The 25,146-nt window shown below is 37.1% G+C and overlaps 1 protein-coding gene across 3 annotated transcripts; it reads right to left on the bottom strand.

Moving 5' to 3' along the window:
- Positions 1–6,741: 6,741 nt before the first annotated feature.
- Positions 6,742–24,296, bottom strand: LOC128507783 (potassium channel subfamily K member 4). 3 transcript variants are annotated; one of them, XM_053478884.1, is made up of 8 exons: positions 24,216–24,296; positions 18,451–18,553; positions 14,706–14,970; positions 12,846–12,960; positions 12,535–12,695; positions 12,179–12,365; positions 10,651–10,793; positions 6,742–7,928 (listed from the first exon to the last, which is right to left on the bottom strand). In XM_053478884.1, the coding sequence occupies exons 3-8, from the start codon at positions 14,892–14,894 to the stop codon at positions 7,308–7,310; spliced, it is 1,416 nt and encodes a 471-aa protein (XP_053334859.1). In that variant the 5' UTR covers positions 14,895–14,970; positions 18,451–18,553; positions 24,216–24,296; the 3' UTR covers positions 6,742–7,307. The 3 variants fall into 3 exon arrangements, with proteins under 3 accessions (XP_053334859.1, XP_053334858.1, XP_053334860.1); XM_053478883.1 differs by lacking the exon at positions 24,216–24,296 and adding an exon at positions 19,837–19,921; XM_053478885.1 differs by lacking the exons at positions 18,451–18,553; positions 24,216–24,296 and adding an exon at positions 18,083–18,237.
- Positions 24,297–25,146: the final 850 nt, after the last annotated feature.

Genomic DNA, 25,146 nt, shown 5'->3' with positions numbered 1-25,146 from the left:
ACAATAACTATACAATATATATAGTTATAAATTAAGGTGTGAATAAGTGTGTTTAGGATTAACATACTTACTATTCCAACTATTTATAACTCTGTGCTATAGAGCTACTATAACTCAAAACAGATTTTTTTAACCGCACTTTATGCGATGTTTTCGTCCTTCTTACGTCTCCTTTGTTATACAGTCGTCAGCAAATCGCGCCAGTCATCAATAATTCCCGCGCTATAAATAGACTTGAAGGTAAAGAGAAGAATACAGAAGCGCAGTACTGTATATAATCTAGGCGCCATCTAGTGGTCGAGGGATCACCCTGACGTCGGCGAAGGATGACGTCATCGCCCAGCGTCCTTCAGCTCAAGGTCACACACGTTTGAGAGGCTGAGACAGCTGAGGGGACATTAATGCACGTGGGCTGGTTCTGTTTGAATGCATAACGTCTCGAGCTCTAATATAATAAATATCATCAGTATTATAAATGTCTTGTGATTTTCATTTTAAAGAGAAACAACAAGCAACAACGACATTATAATGAGCAAAAAATTGGGCTGGGATGGGCAGTCATAACATGCTTTCATAGTTAATTTTAACTAATAAAAAATTAATCAACTTAAACTTTACCTAATTTTAGTAAAAATTCATACCGTACATGTGACTTTTTCTTTCAATCCACACATTGCACAGGTATTTAGATCTACAGATGTACATGACTGTTTACTTCTATCTATCTATCTATCTATCTATCTATCTATCTATCTATCTATCTATCTATCTATCTATCTATCTATCTATCTATCTTCACACACACAGAGACACACATATATAAAAATTATGTATTCTGAACAGAATTGTAAAATTTTGAAATCCTAGTGAGATTGAGGATGTCAAACACAAACACATTTTTTAGAAGTCCTGGACCGGCTCAAGTTAAAAAATTCAAGAACGTGCAGACACACACCAAGACTGACATACAGACACATACACATATTATTGGCAGATATATAAAACCAATACTCATATTTCAAATTCTTTTACATTACGTACAGCTTGGCAGCTTGCCCCAGCAGAGAGCCAGGAGAGAGAGAGAGAGAGAGAGAGTGAGAGAGAGAGAGAGCATACAGGCAGAGTGGAGCACAATGTTGGCCATGTTTCTCCATGTAATGATTAGTAGAGGTCAGAGTGACAGCAGAGTTGGAGAAACGTCCTTCATGAAGCCTAAGTACTGTATGCTCCCAGGAGGCAAAACAAGCCCTTGTGCATAGAAATACATAATGCATCACATTCAAAGCTAATTCAGCTAAGCTCAAGAATTTGGCGGGAGCATTGTAAGAAATTTTCTATACATACTGTACATATGACACATTAGCTTGTTTAGTTTTATTTTATACACAGCTTATGTGAAGAAAAAAACATTTCAGGATAGACTTGCTACCTTAATATGACCTCTGTCACAAACCCACTTTTGGGTGGTATTATGTAAGATCAGGGTCTGATGCAAACCATGGTACAATTACATCATCTGTACTCCACATTGCAGATAACGGCTGATGGTGTGATCCTGTCTGCCTGCTGGTGCTCTCTCTGTCCTCGGAGTTGCAGATGACGAAAGAAGTTTAGTTTTTCAAGTTCATTCATCCTTCATCGTATGATAGTCTTTTCTGTGTGGTGTAAATCATCATCAGCTTGCCCATAAACATGCCATTGTATGACCTTATGTTTTACTGACCTTATGTTTTACTATGAATATACCAAATCTGTTATACCATGAGTTGCCACTTAATTAGATACATGTTTAAGCAATATAAAAAATATTTATTTATATTGTTTTGTACATTATTTACAAATTTCCTGGCACTTTTTCTCCCACACACCAGCTAGGAAGAGTGACAGCTAACACATGCTTTGTTCCAAACACATGCAGGCAGCCAGGGTTTGAAACTGCTGCTCCTATGTCATCACAGGGTGCCATAAAAAGAAACTAAGAAAAGCCCTTCCTGAGTGTAAAATCCACCCTCCTGCTGTAAAGTTACCGTCACTTCTGGATTTCAAATTATTGGAACTTGGGGCTCAATCATTGCTTCCCCTTTTCTTCTTTTTTCTTCTATTACATTCCATCCTTTTTAATAGTTATAAAACAATTAAACACATTTATTACAGATTTGTTATATAACAATCAAATACATACAGTCCATATTTTTTCAAAAAGAGGCATGTGATGGGGTAAAATATTAAAAGCAAACTTTTATTTGGATGAGAACAGAACCCTTCAATCTGAACCTTTAAAGAGAACAAGAAAGTTGCCGGGTTGGAAAATTCCATACTCTTCTTGCATCAGAATTTGGCCAAAGTGAAAATGGCTTAGATCCACGGAATTAACCTGTTTGTTGTAAAGCCAGTAGTGGTACTGTGATGTAGTGGGAAAAATCCTCCTGACACACATTTTATCCATTTATAGTTGCATATGCTGTGGAACGCATTTAGAACAGACATTACAACTGTCATTATAAACTGTCATTCTTTTACCAGAGACTGTTTTTCTTTTCTTTTATGAAGTTAATTAAACAAAACAAAAATAAAATACAACTCATCCTGTCACATGGAATCAAATCCCTTTTAGTTTTTTAGGGGGTTAGCTTTACCAATTTTCCAAAAAATACTAAATAAATTGTCAGCAGTTATACCCATTTCTAATCCAGTTATGTCAATCACCAATTATATAAGCCTTTGTATAAGATATTATTATAGGAATTATAAGATATAATAATGAGTGGATTTATGTTAACCTGTTATTTGTGGAAATTAATCAGTACTTACTGACCGAACAGAATGATTTCAAACTTGTTAAGTTCTAAGACTTGGGGCTCAATCATCGTTTCCCCTTTTCTCTCTGTTTTTCTTCTTTTTTATTCACACTTACTTCATTTCTTTTCGTCAATTCCTTTAATATATAAAAAAAAGGAAATATATTTAAAATATATTATATATAAATATAAAAGTTCTCTTGGCACACATTAGGCTCTCGATTCCTACTGAAAAATGTAACATTATTGTAATTGTAATTATTATTATATTAGTTTTGGTTATTTGTTTATATACTGCATATTACAGAAATTTATTTATGCTTCAGTTCACATTATATCTACATTATGAATCATAATATATATGGATATGTCACATAAGATGTTGTAAATAGGAATGCTTTATTGTTTTTTTTTTTTCGTAATATAGGAAGGAAAATGAGGTCAAATGAAAGGAAATACCAAAATAGATTTTAGCATTCAGTTGGCTATTTGATACTATGAGGAACTAATATTTACAATATTAATACCTTCAATACTGATAATAATACTAAAGATATCATAAAGCCTAGAATAAAACTATGCCAAACATTTTTGTTTTGAAGCAGAAGAGCTGTTTGTAGATCAAGTCCAATTTCAGCATAATGTCTGCATGGTGACAACATATGTAAAATACCACTCTGAAGAAGAAAGGAAGCACAAGATGATACTTGACACTGTAGGTGGCACTTATTCGTTGCAGACAGAAGGGACTTGCTTGCTTTGTGCCACCGACCACTCAGAACAACAATGAGAGGAAGAAAAATGAGTCATGTCCAGGTGCAATAAAGAAGAAAATTAGTGTTTCAAAGCAGAATGAGCATCATAAGTAGGCGCTGGTTTGAGTTAGGCTGAGAAAAACAGCAGGTGTTTCTGGATGTGTCAGGCTGTGTTTATCACAAAACCATACGACGTAAGCTTCTGCATGCTTGGTACACACACACACACACACACACACACACACACACACACACACACACACACAAACATGCGAGCACCCAGCTAGAGCTACCACTATGTCTGCACCAGTTGTCCAAAAGATGACCACTACAAACAAAAGGCTGTGTTCAGAGCAAACATTTTATTTAAGGAAATATGATCACTTAGCAGGTGTTAGGAGTCTGATAAAAAATTCTGCTGTTATGTATTCATTTATTTATTTAGTTAGTTAGTTTTAGTTTATCAGAAACACTAACTTCAGAAAGTAGGATACCAATAAACTGAATATGAATATCCAAAACTTATAGTTCTGTCATGCATTATAGACAGTTTAAAATGTAAACTTGCTTATTTCTTTTCCATAGAAAACCATGCTTCTTAAAGATAAAGATAAAGTACATTCTTCTTTAAACCAGTAGCCTAGTACAGGATCCTCTGTTTAAACTACCTTTACTGACCAGAAAAGCATTACAGTTTCTCACTCATCAGTGCTGATATGAAATAAGTGAACAATCAGAGGAAAAACAAACTTGATCTGTATCACAAAAAAAAAATCACTGAGTTAAATTACATTAATAAAATCAACAATTAAAGTAAACGATTCTAATGTGTGTATGATAATCAGAAAAGAGGCACAACAGTATAGGCTTATGGATGGACTGTACTATACTAATGGACTAATATTTCCCAAATGGTAGGCTTTCACTTTTCACAAATGTAAATTTGAATTGTTTGTCATGACGTAAATATTCAGGAAGCTCTCGGAATTGCACCATATGAACAAAAGTATTCGGCCAGTCCTGCATCGTTGTATTCATATACATATTCTTCGATATGCAGTTGGTCCCCCTTTTGCAGCTATAACAGTTTTCACTCTTCTTGGAGGGGTGCCTCAAGATTTTGGAGTGTTTCTGTGGGAATTCGCCTATTCTGTAGAGCAGTTATGAGGTCAGGCACTGATCTTGGTCAGGCAATTTCAGTTCCAGTTCATCCCAAAGGTGCTCTCAATGGGGTTGTGGTCACAGGGCTCTGTGTTAGGGCCAGTCAAGTTGTTCCACACCAAACTCATAAAACCATGTCTTTATAGTCCTTGCTGTGTGCACTAGCACTGATGAGTGAGGAACTGTAATGCACTAGGGCACAGTCATGTTGGAATAGAAATGGGCCTTCCCAAACTGTTGCCACAAATTTAAAATCCTAGCATTGTCCAAGATGTCTTGGTATGCTGAAGCATTAAGATCGCCCTTCACTGGGCGATTGAAACACCTGAGTTCAATAATTAACAGGTTTGGCCAAATACTTTTGCTACATTTACTTATATAGATTTCACCATATATTGCTCCTAAAGTGATCCTATGGTTCCTGTCATAAGTGTAAGTCAAGTATAAGTAGATAATAAAACACAATAAATTATGCTGTTATAGAAAAACAATCAATGACAGGTTGGTGTGATGCATTACCACCCTGGGACATTTTCCTAAAACAGGATGATTTATTTCTCTTATACAACCAGAATTTGTCAGCACTAACAACATTAAATTTATTTTTTGTTGTTATATGAACGACATATTGCATGTTGTATAGTTTTGTGGAACATTATATTACAACATATGTTATAACAGTCGTTCCTTTACTAAAAAAAAAAAGGCAGCTCATCCCATCACAGAGTATATAACTTAAAGCTTTTTGGGGGGTTAACTTTATCAAATCTTCAAAAAATGCTAGATAGATTTCCTCAGAAAAACCATGTCAGTTGTTAAACCCATTTCAAATCCAGTCATGTCAATCACCCATCACAGAAGCCCTTGTATAAGTTATTACTATAGAAATTATAGCATATTAGAATGAGTGTTTTGATGTAAACCTGTGATTTGCAAAAACTATCTAGCACTTACTGACCAAACAGAATGAAGATGTGAACAGTGCTGTGTTCAATATAAACCACATTGCTTCTTGCATATTTTTGAGCATCTTTGACTGGCCTTCTGTAGATTGCACAGCTTTTTAGTAGAATTGAAATATTGGTTGTTCAGGAAGAAAGACACACTTTACTGTCTTAAGGCATATACACATACAGTATTTATACAGTCAACTATTTTGTCTTTGCATTTCCTAGACGCAGTCAGTGGACAGGGTCGGCCATGGCTCAGCGCCTCCGCCGTGCTCAGATGAGGGTTTTCTGTTGGTATGACATTCGCTGTTTGTTTTGTACAAGCAACACTTTGTGTACATACTCCAAAGGATCCAACAGTTATTCTTCTACAGAAGGAGTTAAAAAAAAACAACCTCAAGCTTAGTTTTTTCTTTCCACCGGTATTGTTTGTGGGCTGATGGAAGCACAGGAAGTCCTTTTGAAAGCTTTAACCATGTTTCCTCTGACATCCTATACAATTTTTTTTTTGGCAAGGCTGGTCAACCACACACCTGCAATCAGTAATTCTACATCAGATCTTGTTACCCATTATTGTGGAGGCTCACATACTTCTTCATCAATAAGACCCGATAATGTAAACCTTTTAATGCAATCTGATCTTACTGGTTGTTAGGATGTTTATAGATCACAATATATGAGCTTTCTATTCATAAATACAAACAATTTTAGTGGGAAAAAGTTACAATAAGCATATTATTTGCAATCAGTAGACAGTAAAAGCAAAAAACCCTGAGTTTATGGGTTAAAGAAAAATACTAATAAATCATTAATCTTATTAACTTTCATAATTAAACAAATAGACTCTCTCAGCTAAACATTAATATATTCTCTATACAGCTTATTCTGTTCTGGGTCGCAGAAAGCCTGGAGACTTCAGGCATAAGGCGGGGTACACCCTAGTTGGGGTGATAATCGCAGGGCACACACACTCACCATGGCCAACTTGGGAATGCCTAATCTGCATGTCTTTGGACCGTGGGAGGAAACCCACCAAGCGTGGGGAGAACATGCGAACTCCACGCAGGAGCCTGCAGACCCAAGGCCGGAATCACCGACCACGGAGGCGCATTTAATCTGATATTAAATATTAAAATTTATTTCATAACAATTTCCAAAAATGTAATCACTGATAATAGTGGTCATATTCTCTGTGTCCATTTTAAATGATTTGAGGGGAAGAGAAAAGTGTGTTACACAAAATATCAAAAAGCGCCAAACTTTGGGTCAATAACGTTTATGTAATGGCAGAAAATCTTTGGATTTGTAGTACACTGAAGTTGGTTTAATTAAGAAATTGTCATAAAGAGCAACAAAGCAGGCTAAAGGCCACTATGACAAGAGCTGAATGCCCAAACTTACCACACAGGCAATCCAGCTGCATCTCTACGAACAGGCAGGAGATGGAGCTATAAGCATTGCTTTGGTGTCTGGTGTATGCACGTGTGAGGTCTGATCTCCCACCCGGTGTCATCGGCCTTTCTCACATGCTGGGACATTAACAGTCACTGACAGGGGAAGTGTAAACTAGTGAAGTTTTTCCAGTCATTTTTTTAAATGCACTTTTGAGGGAGTACCGTTCTCTCCCATTAGGTGCTTGCTAGTTAAGGCTGTGGTGATGCGGGTGGAGTGGTATTAGGTGGTGTTAGAAGAATTCCTCCATTAGGTGCTGTGTGCTGCTGCTTTGTGGGGCTAGTTTTGGGTGTTTTCCTTTCTGTTCTCCGCTGACGCCTCCTCTTAGCTTTGCGCAGTGCAGCCTTTTGCAATTCAGGCCTGTCCAGGAGCGGGTCCAGGTGAAGCTTGCCGCTAACAGCATCTGAGGACTCATCAATATAGGCTAGGTTTTCTCCAAAGTAATCCAGTGGTTGTGAGAATGTGGGGTCTGTTTTTTCTTTCTTGTTTCCGACCATGTCTGGCACCTGCTCCGTCTGAGTTGCCTCTGAGCCCGTCTCAGATTCCGAGTCTGATTCATTGGATGTGTATGAGTATGAGGAGGATCCAGATTCAGATTGGTCATCATAATATCCATCCTCTTGTCTCCTACCTTCTCCTGGACCGCCATTACCTGGACCACTTTGGCTGGTTCCATGACTTCTGTGACCGTGGCGTCGTTTTCTGCGTCGCCGCTTAAATGGGTCGTCTAGTTTGCCAGAGATGCGGAAGTCCACGGACATGTTCTGGATGTTCTGGGTCCAGTCAGTGGCGTGTGCTCTGAGCCCTTCCATCTAAGAAAGGGGAACATATTTGCAGATGTTTTTATGCTATGATGATTTATTTTATGTCGAAAATTTAGCACCATTCAGGATGAGGTCTGGTCAGATTGATCTGGAAGCAGTCCAAAGTGAGTGGTAAATTCCATCTGAGGTACATACTGGCATACGATCAATCATTTACCATAGGTACCATAAGAGGAAAGTTATAGGCTGCCAGTGAGTCAAAATAAATGTAATTTGTTTGCATTTAATTATATATTATCTTTTAGCAAGTAACAAATATCTTTATATTACTATACTTTAAATATGTTATATAAAACTATACTTTTATATAGAAATCTATGATGACAGATTTATATAGTGCTTTTCACTATATAAAGTATTAACCCTCTATTATAATTTTTTTCAGAATGTTGTATTGTTACAACCTGGTATTGAAATGACCTTAATTTGGATTAAATATGATATAGGATTATTAATATTAATCATCATTTACTCACTCACTCATCATCTATACCGCTTTATCCTGTATACAGGGTTTGCATGGGGGACAAAGCAGGGTACACCCCGGATGGAGTGCCAATCCATCACAAGCCACTCACACACACACACACATATACACACACTCACACACTCATTTACACACTACGGGCAATTTAGGAACATCAATCAGCCTAATCTGCAGGTCTTTGGACTGTGGGAGGAAAACGGAGCACCCAAAGGAAACCCATCAAGCATGAGTAGGACATGCAAACTCCATGACACAGACCTCAGGTGGGAATCGAACCCAAACACTGGAGGGGCAAGGAGACACTGCTAACCACTAATCATTATTTAAATATGATTAAATATGATTAATATGAATTTATGCAAAAATTAACCATAATTCAGTGGCTGTGTAAATCGAACCCCACAAAAGAACAAAAAAAAAACCCAAACAAACTCTTAACTATATAAAGAAATAAACAGTAAAATCATTATATCTGTATTGTATTTAGAAGTATTTATCCCTAATGAAATAAAGGCCCTAAACTAATTCTGGCGCAACCAGATGCCTTTAAAAGTCACATAATTAGTTGAACGAAGTCCATCTGAGGGCAGTTAAAATGTCAAATGTTCTTAATATGAGTACACAGCATCATGAAATCTATGGAGCTATCAAAGCAAGTCTAGGACAAAGAATCAGTCAGGATTTGGTTATAAATGATATCTCAAATTCTGAACGTCGTATGAAGCACCATAAATCCGTTGATAAAAATATATACTATTATGCAACCACAAAGGGAGGATTACTCAGTGAATTCATGTCATTCACAGCAACAGAGAGTAAATTCATATGCAATCGCAACTTTTAAATATATTAAAAATAAAAATAAAAGAAGTAGGTTTGTATACTTTTATCATCCTTTTAATATGATGGACTATGTGAAAAAAAACATACAGAAATGTTAAAGGGGTGAATACTTATTCAAGGTACATAAACTGCCTTGAATAAGTATTTACCCCTTTAACATTTCTGTATGTTTTGCAGGTAAACCCTGAAGAGCTTTGAACTGTGCTAGAATTCCATTTGTTTCAATATGCCATATATTACCATTCTTATTAAAGTAATGAATAACACAATATCTACAACCCCAATTCCAAAAAAAGGGGGATAGTCTGGAAATTGGCAGTAAAAACAAAAAAATGGATCAATCTGTAAAAATCACTTTACCTTGTACTATTAAAAACTCTACAACAGCTCATTATTTGATGATTTACCATGCGAATTTAATTATTTGTTAAAAATATTGTCATGAAAAATAAGTGCTCTTATCAATTATGTTATAGTATACAAGGAGTTTCAAAGAAATCTCCGATCTGTCATTCTTTTGTAGAAGATTTCATGATGTGGGCTTTGGTAAACCTTTATCCATTAACATCATTACTATCAGCATTTACAAATGCAACCTAAGGTTTAAGAAATAAGTGTTACTGTCCAGAGGTATTAACTACTTCTCTGGGCTCTGTATCATTTGAGGTAGACAGTGGCACCCTGGGAACATGTTTTGTGGTCTGATGAGTCACATTTCAAATAGTTTTTGAAAAACAACAGCTGTCATGTTCCCTAGGTCAAAGAAAAAAAGACCATCCAAGCTGTTGTCAGCATCAGGTCCAAAAGCCACCATCAGTCATGGTATGAGGATGTGCCAGTGCCTGTGGCATGGGTAAATTGCATATCTATGAGAGCACAGTTAATGCAAAAAAATATATAGTTTTGGAGCAACACCTGCATTCTGCTTGGATTACACATGCTTGTCTGCTAAACACAGAGTACAGGTGATAGACTGCCTTGCCTGATCCAATTGAGAATGTGTGGTGCAACTACACAGCTGAAGACCCACGTAATGGAAGAATTTGAGAAACTCCCGCTAGCTAAACTTCACCATCTGGTGTGTTCAGTCCCCAAATGCTTAAAACGTGTTATTAAAATAAATGGTGATGTTACACATTGGTAAACAGTTAACTCTTCAAACATTTTTGAAACAGATTTAAAAGAAGTGCATATTCTCAGGAAACAATAAAATTCACAAGGTAAATCAAGTAATTATAAATCAATGTAGAGTTTTCAATATAGTAAAAGGTGGTCTTTTGGTTTTATTGCCAATTTTGATACCGTCACAACGTTTTTGGAATTGGTGTTGTAAAAGGAAGTATTGAGATTTGAGTGCACAACATTCCGCCTGTATAGTACCTCAGCACGGGTTTTTCTCGACAGGACTCGTAGCCAATTCCCAATCATGGTAAGGATGGAGGCAAAGTAGGCCAATCCAAGTAGGATCCAGAACCATACCAGAGGTTTATACCAGTGGTCTGTGCCGTTATCCCCTCCATCACCTAAGGAAAAAGTATGAAAGCAATTAATTAGGCTCAATATGCTAACAGCAGGCCACTGAAGAATTACAGTAGCTGTTGATATCCGTAGTCATCCAGAGCAAAATCTGACAACCAGATATGGCTCGTGACTATACATTTTGAAGCAATATGATAAAAAAAAAAAAAAATCTAACCTTTAAGAAAAATATTTTGAAAGGCTATTACAATTAACTTATGCTATAGGCTAATGTTAAGCAGGCATTATTCATTCCACACTTCCACACTTTCCCTTTGCCAATCACTGCAATACACAGTGCCTTAGAAATGGAATAGAATAGAAATGTGTACATTATAGATATTACAGTGTCGGTATTAACACTTTAACTTTATTTGGGGATATATATTGGAAATACACAGAAGGATCTGCATGGAATTGGGTTAATGTCCAATACATCTTTAAAACCTGCAAGGAGAGAAATGAACCATTCTCCAGACTGAAGAACTTTGTGGAAGAAATGTGTTCAGTAAAAAATAATCAATGATTATAATTAATGACAATTAATAATTAATGACCACATGATCTCCTTAAATGCTTGGTAGAAAATCAACAGTAAAAAACATAGCTTTGGTTAATAGTAAGCGGTTCCTCATACACACACAAAAGGAGAAAAAAACTTGCTAGTGAGTAGAATTAAAAGAAAAGGTTTCGGTTTGCTATGGAGCATAATGATTGGACTTAGGTGCAATGGAGAAGTTGTATGGGCTGATGAGTCCAGATTGACAGTTTTCCAGAGTGAGGAGAGTGGGTGTGTCAGGACAAGAAGAAAAGCGCACAAAGCGGTGTACCTATTATGTTTAGTGCCCACAGTGTGATGGATTCATTGTAGGATTAATGTAGATAAATTACCAGGTTATACCATGAATGGATTTTTGTTTCTTGATGGCACGGATATATTCCAGGTGTCATATTGTGAAAGAGTGGTTCTGGGAGCATGAGGAATCATTTTCACACATGCATTTGTCACCACTTTGATAATAGCATGATCTTTGAAGCTGCCGAGTGTTTTGAAACCAATGCCCAGATTAACTGTCCTGTCTGCTGCCAGAACGACGGAAGTACTGCTTTAAAATAAACAATGGTTACTTCTACCTCACTAATTTATCCCACTTAAAATAACAATATAATAATATTAGCTGTATCATTATAAATAATGTTTTAAGTGAATAAACTTTAAGTAGAAAATTTAAATAAACCAAAATATGCGAGTATGATTATTTTAACCCTGAAATGGATAAAAATAGAGTGTTATATTGTAATATTATTATATATTGAAGTTTATAGCAGCTTTTCATATCATATGTGTAATATTGCGTATAATAGACGAAAATGAGGCTTTGATGTATACCTGCTACGTAATCCCCAAAACCCACAGTGGTGAGCGTGATGACCACAAAGTAGGCGGATTCCAGCAAAGACCATTGTTCCACCTCCTGGAAGACCAGTGTGGGCACAAAGACGAAGAGTACGCATCCCAGCAGGATGGACAGCACAGCGGAGATGACCCGAACAATAGTTGGACTCACTTTCCACTTCTGTCAGCATCAGAACATTTGAAAATGTAAAAGTTACAGACATCAAGGATTTTTTTTAAATATCCATAACATTCATACAAGGTGTGTAAGAAAATATATACCAGAGTAAAGGTTTAATTAGTCAGCAATGCTTTTTATCATCATTATCATCATATTCTCAGTCTCTCACCAGGAAGAGCATCTCTATCTTAGTAACAGCATTTCTCAGCCCAGTTCCTAAATGGTCCCCTACTCCAGCTAGCAGGAACCCAAACATGGGGATCCCCAGCAGAGCATAGCAGATACAGAACAGTTTTCCCCACTCTGTCTTTGGAGAGATGTTCCCATAACCTGGAGCCCACAGGAAAACACTGTGTGATTTAAGGCCCTGATATTTATAGAGAACTTACAGGGTGAATAATCCACACAATGCATGGTACAGGCCAATGCCTCTGAGTTACACAGGAGCAGGGCTCATGCAACATTGTGGAAATGCCATACCAATGGTGGTGATGATCGTGCCAGAGAAGAAGAAAGCACTCGCAAGGTCCCAGCTGCTGCTGAACGTGTCGTTGTTCTTTGGGTCGACACCCGCCCCTATGGCCTCTGTAACCTTCTGCGGAGGCATAAAGAATAATAGTTTAGACGGTTGGTATGTTTAGACAGCAACCAAGTACACACCAGGCTGGCATTCTTTCCACTCGATGAGATTACCGTGTAAAAGGCGTCATCCTTTAACCGCATGCTGAAATCGTGGCTATGAAAATATCTCCACTCATCAGTTTACTTTTACTTTGTTCTATTTAGCTTAGGACAAATGTCATGGATGTAACAATGAGAGCTGGCTGCCAATTTAAAATAAACCTAACAGCAGGTGATTCCTTTCACTCTGTACACTGTATGTACAGTCACCTTGCATCTGTGTATTTTGGCCATTTTATTAGGTAGACCTGATATATTATGTATGGTGGAGTAAAAAAAAAGTAAAATCACAACTAACCGGAGCACCTGATAAAAAATAATATGTGCCCAATGGTGCGTTATGGTGGTCTCTCTTCAAAAAGAAACAGGATAAATGGACGCTGCTATTTAACTTCCTCTCACATACTGTTGGAACAAACATTTCAAGTGCAAACGTCTAAAGGTTTTCACCATAAACAAGACTTATATTTATTTCATTATTTTATTAGAGTATTTGTTGTTTAGAGTCAGCCGTTCTTTTATTACATTTTGACTGGTTGGCATTTTTAGACTGGCATTCTGGCTGGTTCTGGATCTGGACAGTTGCCGCTCAAAGTGCTTTTCTTTAATGAAATTCTCCTGGTTTTTGGGAAGCAAGATGAGCAAATTGATCACTGAAAATGTACCCTTAGTGTGCCAACTGCTTGTACAGTGTTGAACATATTCTTTCATTACGCACGATGGGACAAGACAACGTCTATGCAGATGTGATTCAGTATCAGTACTAAAGCATACCATTAAATGATCAGAAAAATGTGATACATTTTACAGGTAATCTACTGTATGAAATATTTTAAAATAAAACAACATTAATTGCTGAATTGTGACATTTAAAAGATATATTGCATTTCTATTTAATTTGCATTGTGTAAAAAAGAATTAATCGTCCTGTGAAAATTGATGCAGGTTCATGTTTTAAGTGGTACAAGGAGCGTTCAAGTCAAACTGGGACTTGTGATGACTTTCTGGTGAATGAAGGTCTAAAACAGAAGGCTTCGAGCACAAAATGATGATGGAACTATTAGTTGTAATAAAACATTTGTATGATGTAAACGTTTTAAAGAAGGCCGAGGTGGCTCTGGCCCTATTGAAATTATTCCATTAAACATTCATTGAGTGGAATGACTGATCCTTGAAAATCTGCGGAAAACTTTTCGCCAACTTGGAAAAGAAACCCATCTGTCTGTGGGAACTGTACACACCACCAACACCACTTGCACATTACAGGAACTTGTCTGGGATTTTTTGCCACATCTCCCGCACAGTCTTGACTTCAGTCCAAGCCACATGTTTGGACCATTAAAGGCCAGCATTTCAGACAAGAAGCAGGCAGTCTGATCATGGCTTCGGTGTACTGAGATGACTTTCTACTTTGATAGTATTTCATCAGTAGTAAAACACTGGGATAAGTGGGTTAATGTAATAAAAACCCAGGTCTGACTTAAACGCCATCATATGGAACACCAATGTAGACATCACTAAAACCAAGCATTTGACAATGTTCTTTACATCTGCAAACATTTAGTATTCCATTTAGGCATGAAAAATTTAACTAAACACTTACATCACACTTAGACACACTTAATTTAATGAGAATAACTGCTTTTCTGTTTCCTGTACCTCTATCAGTGCTTGTAATGTATCAGGGCTCACACAGGTATAATTGTCAAGGAAATTCCGTCGTGTGTCCAGAAGCTTCATGTGGAATTCCTCTTCACGCGGGGTCTCTAGGTAGTGGAACACCAGCGCTCCCATGACCAGGTAGGCCAGCACAGATGTCAGGATGCATATTAGCGTGGAGCAGCGCATGGCTGTTCTTCCGTTCAGGCCAGAGGGCACCTGCCTTCTACCCCTGCTGCCAGTGCTGCTCCTGTCTATACCAGGCCTAAACAAGAATCAACAACACACTCAAAAACAAGTTCAAAAATTTGCCCTTTTTTTTTGTTATATCATCAGCTTAGTTAGTCAATAATGACTGATAGTCCAATTAGCTTACTAATAGATTTTACCTTTTACCCAGTCTTTTTTTAAATTATTCACAGAAGGATAGCAGAGTTGACATTTGATTATTTGATTATTACATCGACACCCAAAGATCGATCATGGATCAGACTATATACGCCAATCTGCCTAAATCTTTCCCTGATATTGTACAGACTAAAAAAAGAAATGAGGCTGTCCATGTATAATGTCTATTTGCAGTCTTACCAATAGATTTCTATAGTGTCTATTCATTGGCATTTATTTTATCATAGATTTGCCATTAGTCTAATGTCTATACATGCATGATTAATACTTGAATATTTGTACTTTGCTACTATATTTAAATATGGATTTTTGTTTTGCATATACATGAAATAAGTTAAATAAATACAAATTGTTTTTTGATACTATGTACAAAAATGAATATCAGAGTATTACAGGAGATTACAGGCTACACAAATGTATGTGGAGTGTGTAATAGTCATGTTATTACCCTTTTTCAAACTGCTGTCCTATGTGATCTGTACTTTAAATAAAAAATGTTTTGTGCCACTTCATGTTTTTTCTTTGCAGAATCTGTTACTTACTTGCATGTTTTTCTTTTTAGCTCTATATCAGCCATGTTTCATCCACAGATATTATAATGAGTCCTAGTCCTGTGACTAAGTACACCTTTTGGAAATGTTCCTTTTTTTAAATTATTGTTATCACATATTTTGATGGCGATTTATCATGGTATGCATGGCAGCCATTTTAGTTACAGGCCGTAAAGGTCTCTTCTAGAGATGGGAAAAAAATTGAATTGAGATTCTTTTGTTTAGTATTTTGTTCGATTTTTTTTTAGATTTTACATTTATAATAGAGATGCTCTGGTCAACCAGCCAGTGACCATAACTGGCTAGTTGTCAGCTTGATCAGTCATGACGATCATCCTTTCATATAACAGATTCAGTGCTGAGTGAATGAGCTTCCAAATGGCGCAAAAGAAACACATTTTTATAGGGCTATATGATCAAATATCGCACGCAAAAAAAAAGGCCCAACAACAAGATCAATGTCCGACCAAGTCATTGCCCACGCTTACACCATACCTCAAGTGCTAATTAGTTTAGAAAATTGTGTGTTAGAAGCCACGTGTGCCTGACGCTGCATGCACCCACCACATGCTTGGAACTGCTCAACAAGCGCTCAAGAATTTGGAGGCATTTAAGGCGGTAAAACATGACGGTTTTTTTTTTGTAATCCTATAGGTGGTACGCTTTAAACTTTTTTACATATTGGCAACTCATGTTTTTAGGAGTGAAGTACAGTATTAGCTATGTTTGTTTAGAAATAATAATTACAGCAAATATGCGCTGATTATTAAAACTGCAGTTTTTTTTGTTAAATTTAAAATCAAGTTAAATGTTAAATTCTTTAAATGCTGCACTTGTTTTTTAAATGAAAAAACTATTATAAAGAATGGGCTACATTTACTTACTCACGTTCAATTCAGTTGTGAAGCTGAGGAATAAAGCTTAGGTAAAAAAAAAAAAAACTTTTGAGTTAATTTAAAAAAAAAAAATTTAAGGTCTTAAAATTTTAACCAAAAATATTATTGAATTGAGAATTTATAAACTTGTAATACACAATCTCAATAAAATTGTAATACAAAAACTCAATATTAATTGAATCATATCGGGTGGTGACTGGTGATTCCCACCCCTAGTCCCTTCTCTCATCCAGTCAATAACTGTATGCTTATACAGTATTTTAGGTGGATCCTTCTCATTTAATTAATTTTTTAATTTAAAACATCTAATGAAGCTTATCAGTGAGGAAAGAATTATCATCTTTGGTTACCTTCACATGATCAGAGGTGGAATTTAACTAAATTTGAGGAGATGGTGGAGAGGTGGAATTTAAATAAATTTACTTAGCTACTGTACGCAAATGCATACTTTATGTATCTATACTTTACATGAGTAGTTCATTAAAAGGTCCTTTGAACCTTTACTCCACTACATCATATAACGAAAACCTGTAATTTTACTTCACTACAAATTTGCATGGCATTGCATTACATACAATATTGAATAGTATTTGAAGCAGGAAAATTGCCAACTGCTGATAATGTTAATTCTTAATAATGTTATAGGTGTTTGAAATCAGAAGTAAAGATGTTTGGAGACCAGAGAGAGAGAGAGAGAGAGAGAGAGAGAGAGAGAAAGAGACTTTTACTATAACTGTGTGCAAGTTCAGAACGTTTCATAATTAAGTAAATTTTGAGGCGAATACTTTTGTACTTTCACTCGGATTGACATAAATAGAGAATGTCTATTTTCATCTGAGTAACATCTGACCTAGAGTATCTCGACTTTTACTTAAGTACAGGATTTCTCTACTTTACCCACCTCTGCTCATGCTACTCAGTGCAGTTAGAGCTATAACTAGGAGTAAATCCTAAACCTGAGGATGAAGATGCTGAAGTAATTAAATGCTTGTATAAAGCTCCTTCTTACTTAGAAAGCAACTACAGCATCTTCAGGAGGTTAAAAAGGCATGCTGAGGTAAGTCTTGCTGATAGGTTCCACTAATGTTAACAAGGATTTATGCAAGTTAATGGAATAAGAACTAAACGTGGCACAGGTTTGTCCTTTTCTGGAACTAATCTCTCTTTTTTAAATTTTGCCTTGGGACCAGCATGAAGGATGCTCTGCAACCAGTGGCTGGGTTTGGGGCATTGTCTGGGAATTCATGCCTTCTGCATGGCAGGTGAAGTACCCGCTTACTGATATACTGTGAGAGCACTTGGAAATTACATGTAACTATATAATTACTCCATTGCTGGAAGGGTGGCTAAAACCACATAATAATAGCTATGGGAAGACGTTGACATATGATACCAGTGCCTTTAATAATCTGTTAATGTTGTAGATATGGATTTTTCCCTTAGTTTTTACAAATGGATTTAAAAAGACGATTTTCCTCCATGGCGACATGGTAGGTTAGTGGTTAGCACAATCACTTTGCACCTCCTTGGATCCTGGTATGAATCTCGCCTCCGGTTTGTGCGTGTGGTGTTTGCATGCTCTCCACATGTTAGTTGGGTTTCCTTAGGGTATTCCGGTTTCCATCTACAGTCCAAATGCAAGCCCGCTGACTGTTTGGTGTTTAACTGCCAACATATCATTGTGAATTTGTGTATGTGCTTGTGCCCAATCCAGAGTGTACCCCGCCTTGTGCCCTAAGTTCCCTGGGATAGGCTCCAGCCCCCCCACGACCCTGCACAGGATAAGCAGTGTTTTGTTAATCATCCATCCATACATAGATACATAGATACATACATTTCATCTGCACTCAATAAAGATGACACTGAAAAGGCTGGAAATACTGCATTTACCTATCTTTTCTTTTCTGCTTTCTCCAGCTGGTTTTGTGGCTGAGGATGGAATCCCGGGAGCCGTAATTGACAGGGAAATCCTCGCAATCAGACCGGGGAGACACTAATGCCAAAGAAATAAAAACACATCATAAAATAAAAGCATGTGTTAATAGATTTGTAAGTTATATGGAGAGGGAAAAAAAACTTTGTGTGGGTTGTAACACCTTTTCATGAAATACATTGGAAACTATTTACACAATAGTCCTGCCCTGTATCCCACCCCTTGCATGGGTGGCAATAAAGCTGTGTATTTTTGTTTTTTTAATTCATTGTCAGGCGTCTCTGAGACTGTTGTACACGGCGTGCTTGACACCTCTTTAGAGAGTCATGTTTTGGAACAGCATTCATTGTGCAGGAACAACCATAGATGCACCTGTGATAAGTTGAAAGGTGTATAAACCATATGTCATTCAGCAGAATCCAATGAGAAAGGTTAACCATTCCTTAGAATAAAAGCATTTCAGCAGCTCTGGAGAGAGTCAGAAGAGGCATGCAAAGTTAATCGATCATGTACAGGGTAGTGACGGAAAAAAAGGCACGTTAGCTTTGCATAAATAATTACCCAAAACTCGAAGAATGGGAATAGCATTTTAACAGATTAACAACTCTGGAGGTCCATACAGGAATAAGCTTGGGGTTAATGTGATGGTCTGTCACTGGGACACGGAGTATCTCACTTGAGCGATGATGTTGATGTTACTAATGTTGCACAAATAAATGATCTGACAACCCACACGTTGTAATCAGATTTCACAGAGGGGCAAAGATTTAAGTGGTAAGCCAACACCTGATAAATGATATGGGAATGGTGTGTAGTGGTCTGTTTGTAGCTTTATGTGTGTGTGACGGTCTAGATGCCAGAGGTGGAGAAACACATTTGTGTGACAGTTTAATAGGCTAAACCTAATTCAGATAGCAGGAGTTGCTGCTGACTCTACAGCTGCAAGATCAACATAAAAACCCGAACTGCACTGTACACATCATTTTATTGCACATATCCCATTACCCCGAGGGGTATTACACTATCTCTATGGAATGGCATCGGCGCATGTTCGAGAGCTATACCGATGGGTTTACTCACAAGTTTATATTTATGCCCATTCGTTAAGTGGTGTACGCAAGCTTGCACATGTACAGTTGCACATGTTCTAATGCACAGCATAAAAAGTCATCTTAAGTATACAACATGCACAGTTACAAGCAAAACAGTTGCACAGTTACAAGCAAATCTTATACATGAACATGACTACCACAACCTCCACGGCTAGCGTACTCCGAAACCAGGATACAATCATGCACATAGACACTCACGCTGTGATGCTCACGTCTGTGTCCATCTCCTACCTTAGAGTAAATGGTCCGTGGAATTCAAAGAGGCAACCACAAACTGTAGGACTCTATCCAGATAGACACTGCGCGTCGCTGGCTGTGTGTGTGTGTGTGTGTGTGTGTGTGTGTGTGTGTGTGAGAGAGACTTTGCTGAGCGCCCAAGAAATAAAAAGATACTCAATCAAATTGCCTTCAAGTTTTAAGAGAGTGGTGCACCGGGTGTGTTTCCGTGAAAGAGGGTGGGCCAGACAGGGAACTAGAGAGGGGAGAAATGAGTAGGTGCTACCATGAGGGTAAAATAGAGAGATACAAAGAGCGAGAGAGAGCAAGAGAGAAATAAAGGGAGGGGTCGATGCAGATATTCTCAGGCTGACAGAGCTAGCTGTGTTTCTGTCTTGCTTTTTTTCTTCTTCTGGTATTTCACTGCTCCTCCAGTGGACGTGGGCAGGGCTGTTTTCGGAGACATTCTATGAAATATTTACCGAGATAGAAACAGGGACCAGTCATCCCTCTTACCATCTGTAAAACCTCCACTCTGTCGAAGCACACGCAATTTACAAGTTGTGATTTAGAATCTCACTTAACTGTTAAATATGGAATATGTTCAATTACATTTTATTTATATAGCACTTTTAACAATAGTCATTGTCACAAAACAGCTTTATATATTAATGTAGTCTTAAGGAATAGTTTTCCTGCTTTCTGTTTCTGTTCTCGGTTTGTTAAGCCACACTGTGACCTATGAATCATTTAAGCACTGAGTATGAGAAATAGGTGCAGGTGATGACAGATGATCAGGCTGGTGATTAGTAAAACCACTGGTGATGCTGAATGCTGAGTGGTTGGAACAGACGAGAGGGGAAATGAGGTTGCTGCTGAGTTTGTTACATAAACAACCGATTTAAAAAACACATCTTTAGGCAATTTGCAGCCTGACGCAGTAAAACACTTGTTCAAATTTATTTATTTTAATCCGCATAATTTTAATTAATGTAAAAGTTTTGCACAGTACTGTAAGTTAATTGGTTACAGTTTCAAAAAGTTAAGATGTGTAAATAAATTTAGAATTAGAAATTAAGATGCACATCAATATGAACAGAGGATTAGATGGGTGGTTTTAGTGTAATGGCAAAATATAAAGAGAAAATATATATACAATAACTTAAGAAATAATGGTGGTTTATCATTTCATTTAATGTCTGAGTATAACTTTTTTTTATTCTTTTACAATTTATACTTTGTTTTTTAAGATTATGAATTATATGTAACATTGTGATGTTTGGTTTATAATAATAATAATAATAATAATCATCATCATCATCATTAAATGATTTATTTAAACACTCAATAATGAAATCTAAATTGAAAAAATCTAATATCTCTAAAAGGCTCTAGACTTTTTTTTGTAAGAGCACAAACAACAATGTTCTGGGAACATTATATATATATATAAATTATAATTTAATACTGTATATATTATATAACCTTAAATTTTACACTTTTTACTGGCACCTTCACATCACTGCATAGTCTATTTATCCCCCTTCTCTCATTATGCCTTTCTCTGTATTTAATGTATATTTATATATATATATATACACACACTCTATACTATTTTACAGTTTATCTGTGTGTAGCAGTGTTACTTTCAACTCAGCATACCTGTGGTAACTTTTTTTGTGCCAGACATGCTTCTGTCATGCCAGACGTAAATCCTTAAACCTGGAGTCATATTGCAATCTGCTACATACTGATCTGAACATACCAGCATTAGCCATCTGATTTAAAAGCCATCTGGTAGCTTGTGTCACAACCTCCCTGCAGACCTTCTAATCACTGTTGTTCCTGGGTTGACAGACTGATGTTGTTTCAAGCAAGCCTCACATTTCAAAGCACATTTTATATTTTAATTGAGTCGGTTTCCAGCATGCTAAAATAGCCACAAGTTCACCACAAATAAGTAAATGTGACATCTTCATGTAGTTCCTGGTTCAAGTTAATCATACTATTTTTGAAACAACATTTCTGCCTTAAATGTCATCTTAGTGCACCTTTGAATTGATCTAATCTTCTAATCAATGATGATCATTTACTTTGGTTTATTTACTTTAATCCCAAGGTGGCATGGTGGCAAACTGATTGGCACATTGGCCTTGCACCTCCAGAGTCCCACCTTCGAGGCTGTCTGTGAGGAGTTTCTCTAGATACTCTGGTTTCCACCATCAGTCCAAAGACATGAAGATTAGCCTAATTAGTGTTTCCAGATTACTTGTCCTATGTACTCTACCCAACAAGTAACCCGAGTCCCCTGGGATATGCTTCAGACCTCCAGCAACCTTGTAGAGGAGGGGTGTCAAACTGGATTAAGAAATGACCGTGTGAGGTTCATTCCAACTAAGCAGAAACTACACCTGATACTCTACTGAAAGCCAAGAATTAAACAGGCGTGGTTGGAATGGAAGCCTTCACATCAAGCCAATAAAGCTATGAACTGCAGTTCAGATGTAATCATGAGCCTGGTCAATTAAGAGTACTGGCATACTAGTATACAAATGGCCTGCTTTGAGTGTTTCAGAAATTAAATGATTTTCTGGACAATAGTCGAGAGTTGAGATACTGTTTCTACTGTGAGCATTGTGCTCTCTGATTGTTTTTCTTTGTTGACATGATGTGCCAGATGTTGTTTTTTTTCCATGGTTTGACATGTTCTGCATTTAGAGATGCTTATCTGCTTACCATGGGTGTAAAGAGTGTTTATTTGAGTTACAGTAGCCATCCTGTTAGAACTGCTGCTTACTGAATGTTTTTCCTCATCACTATCTGTGTAAACCTTTTAAACTGTTGTGCATGAAAACCTAAGATATCCCTCACTCACTCACTCACTCATCGCCCATACTGCTTTTATCCTGTATACAGGGTCACAGGGGGCCTGAAGCCTATCCATTAGACTTAGGGTACACCCTGGACAGGCTGCCAATCCCTTAAAGGACACACATACAACCTCTATGGGCAATTTTGAGAACACCAATCAAAAAGATGGAATCGAACCCGGACCCAGGAGGTGCAATGCGACAGTGTTAACCACTAAGCCATCATGGCGCCCTCCTAAGCGATCACCAATTTCTAAAATAATCAAACTAGCCCATCTGGTACCAACAGTCATTCCCATAATGATCAAAGTCTCATAAATTACATTCCCCAAATTCTTATGTTCAATTAATTTAACATGTACCTGAACTGTATCTGTATGATTTAAGGCTAAATACATAACTACATGAATGACCAGGTTTACATCCCTTCCTGTTAAAGTGACCATTTAATGTAAACGCTTAGTGACACAATAGCTGTCCTATATGGAAGTCATCTAAGGCATCTAGAGGCAATGTTCTTAGATAAATCTTTGATAACGGGGCAATGGGAGAGAGAGAAGTCATGCAATAAGGACACTGAAAGAATAAATTGAATACTGTTGCAGAATTGTAATATTGTGTAGTGTATTGTAACCATATTAAGGGATCTTGGTTCAAGAACATCCCTGTCTGGTTCAACTCAGCAGCTTCACGAATGAGGCAAAAGCTACATTACATTGTCCAAAGCAAGGAGGGAAGTAGGAGGTAAAAACATTGCAGAACACCCACACTCTAATCCAGCATTTCACTCGATGGCTTTAAGTCCTGTCCCAGCTTCTTTCCCAAGGCGGCAATCCGATGAAACTAGAACCATTTCCACATCCCTCCTCTCTGATGTAATGTGTAACATGTAACTACACAAAACAACTACTTCTTAGACCAGAACATTTTCTTCTTCATCAATATAAGTGATTAAATTGCACAATTTTTTTTCCATAGTTGTCCTACCATGGTTGTAAAAATAGGAATAAATACAATGGTAATTATTCTTGGCCTCCACATTGGACGACAGACGTTACTAGATGGATGGATGGATTATTTTTGTTATTAATTAACACTTAGTATTAATAATAGCAATTACATCATTTGTATAATTTTTTTTTTTTTTTACCACTGGCAGTATTTAGATAGTATACAGTGTGTCTTGTACTTTGGAAATAATACATTCTGATTCAGATGTACGACTTCCAAAAAAAAAAAATCACATTCATCAATCAAAATCAATTATTTTTGTTAAATACGTTTTTATAACAAAAAAATGAAAGTAAATGAAACAGATGTAATAAAACAATCAATACCAGTCGGCAGCCTTCCAGCAATTACACTTCAAAACCGTGAGTACATCAGTGATGCTCTATTATTCATGATGATGTACTGTACCACTACACTTCCATGACTACAAAAATTACCGCATCATCTACTTTCCGTACTTGTGATCTTCTTTACATAGTACAATCATCTTTCTCCGCTGTTTAAATAGGTTACCTTGAAGTGGGGACAGCTGTCCTGGGACAATCTTAACCGCTACTGGGGATACAAATCCTCTTGTAATAGAGAGTAAACCAGTTGGAGATGATGGACGAATGGTCTACAGTAATACTCCTGAGAGGGTTTGACTGTAACCACAGCATCTTATCTTTCCATAAATGAAAGTAAACAACAACAGTTGCCTCTGTCTATTTTAACCAACTGGAAAGTGGTCACATGCTTTCTGGGCACATATAAAAGACTCATCCTTTTTTTTTGTGCTGGTTATGTACAACGGTGATAGACTGATTAAATGTATTGTATTGTGGCACTTTATTTGACCAACTGGGTTTGTAATTAACTGATGTATTGCCATGCTCCTTATACTGGGCTCAGTGCCATTTTCAGTAAAAATGAAATATGCGAAGTGCCTGGTCGTTTTTACTAAGGTGCTTCAGTTGTTCGCTAAATATCCCAAAGGTATTGTTGCTGTCTGTAAAAAAGATGGAAATGGAAACTGCCCTGACACTACTCAGCAATGTCATTCATCAATCATATACCATCTAAGGTAGATCTACTGTAGAATCTAAAAAAAAAAGTCATGTGAAGTTCAGACCAAAAAAATGAGTCATGCATGTTCGAAACTGAAATCAGTGATTGTATGTACAGTATCTGCTTGCATCCTGACAGCTCCTGAAGTGTTCCGCACAACTTCCATTTGCAGCTTGATTCAGTTTGTTGTGAACTTTTATGCCCACTTTGCTCTTTCAATGCAATTTGTGTGAGAGTCTCTAGCTCTCTTCTCTTCCAGGCTTTAGATGTGATTCAACAGCTGTTAAACAGGAGTCTTATTACTCACAGGGAAGACAGCGGTAAATCACTGTTGTCTCGCGAGCTGATTCACAGGTCGCCTAAATGTAAAAACTATAAAAATTGATCAGTGGTAGAA

Source organism: Clarias gariepinus, chromosome 19, assembly GCF_024256425.1.
Source record: "Clarias gariepinus isolate MV-2021 ecotype Netherlands chromosome 19, CGAR_prim_01v2, whole genome shotgun sequence".
Taxonomy (NCBI): Eukaryota; Metazoa; Chordata; class Actinopteri; order Siluriformes; family Clariidae; genus Clarias; species Clarias gariepinus.
Note: the sequence above shows the minus strand (reverse complement) of the source record. Positions and strands in the feature narration are given on the sequence as shown.

Bases quoted from the DNA above. Each gene is read 5' to 3' on its own strand.
- LOC128507783 (XM_053478884.1), bottom strand. From the start codon at position 14,894: ATGCGCTGCTCCACGCTAATATGCATCCTGACATCTGTGCTGGCCTAC. The intron at 10,794-12,178 runs GTATACATCAAA...CTTTTTCCTTAG, and splicing joins TTTTGGGGATTACGTAGCAG to GTGATGGAGGGGATAACGGC. The intron at 7,929-10,650 runs GTACTATACAGG...CCCCTTTCTTAG, and splicing joins CGAGAAAAACCCGTGCTGAG to ATGGAAGGGCTCAGAGCACA.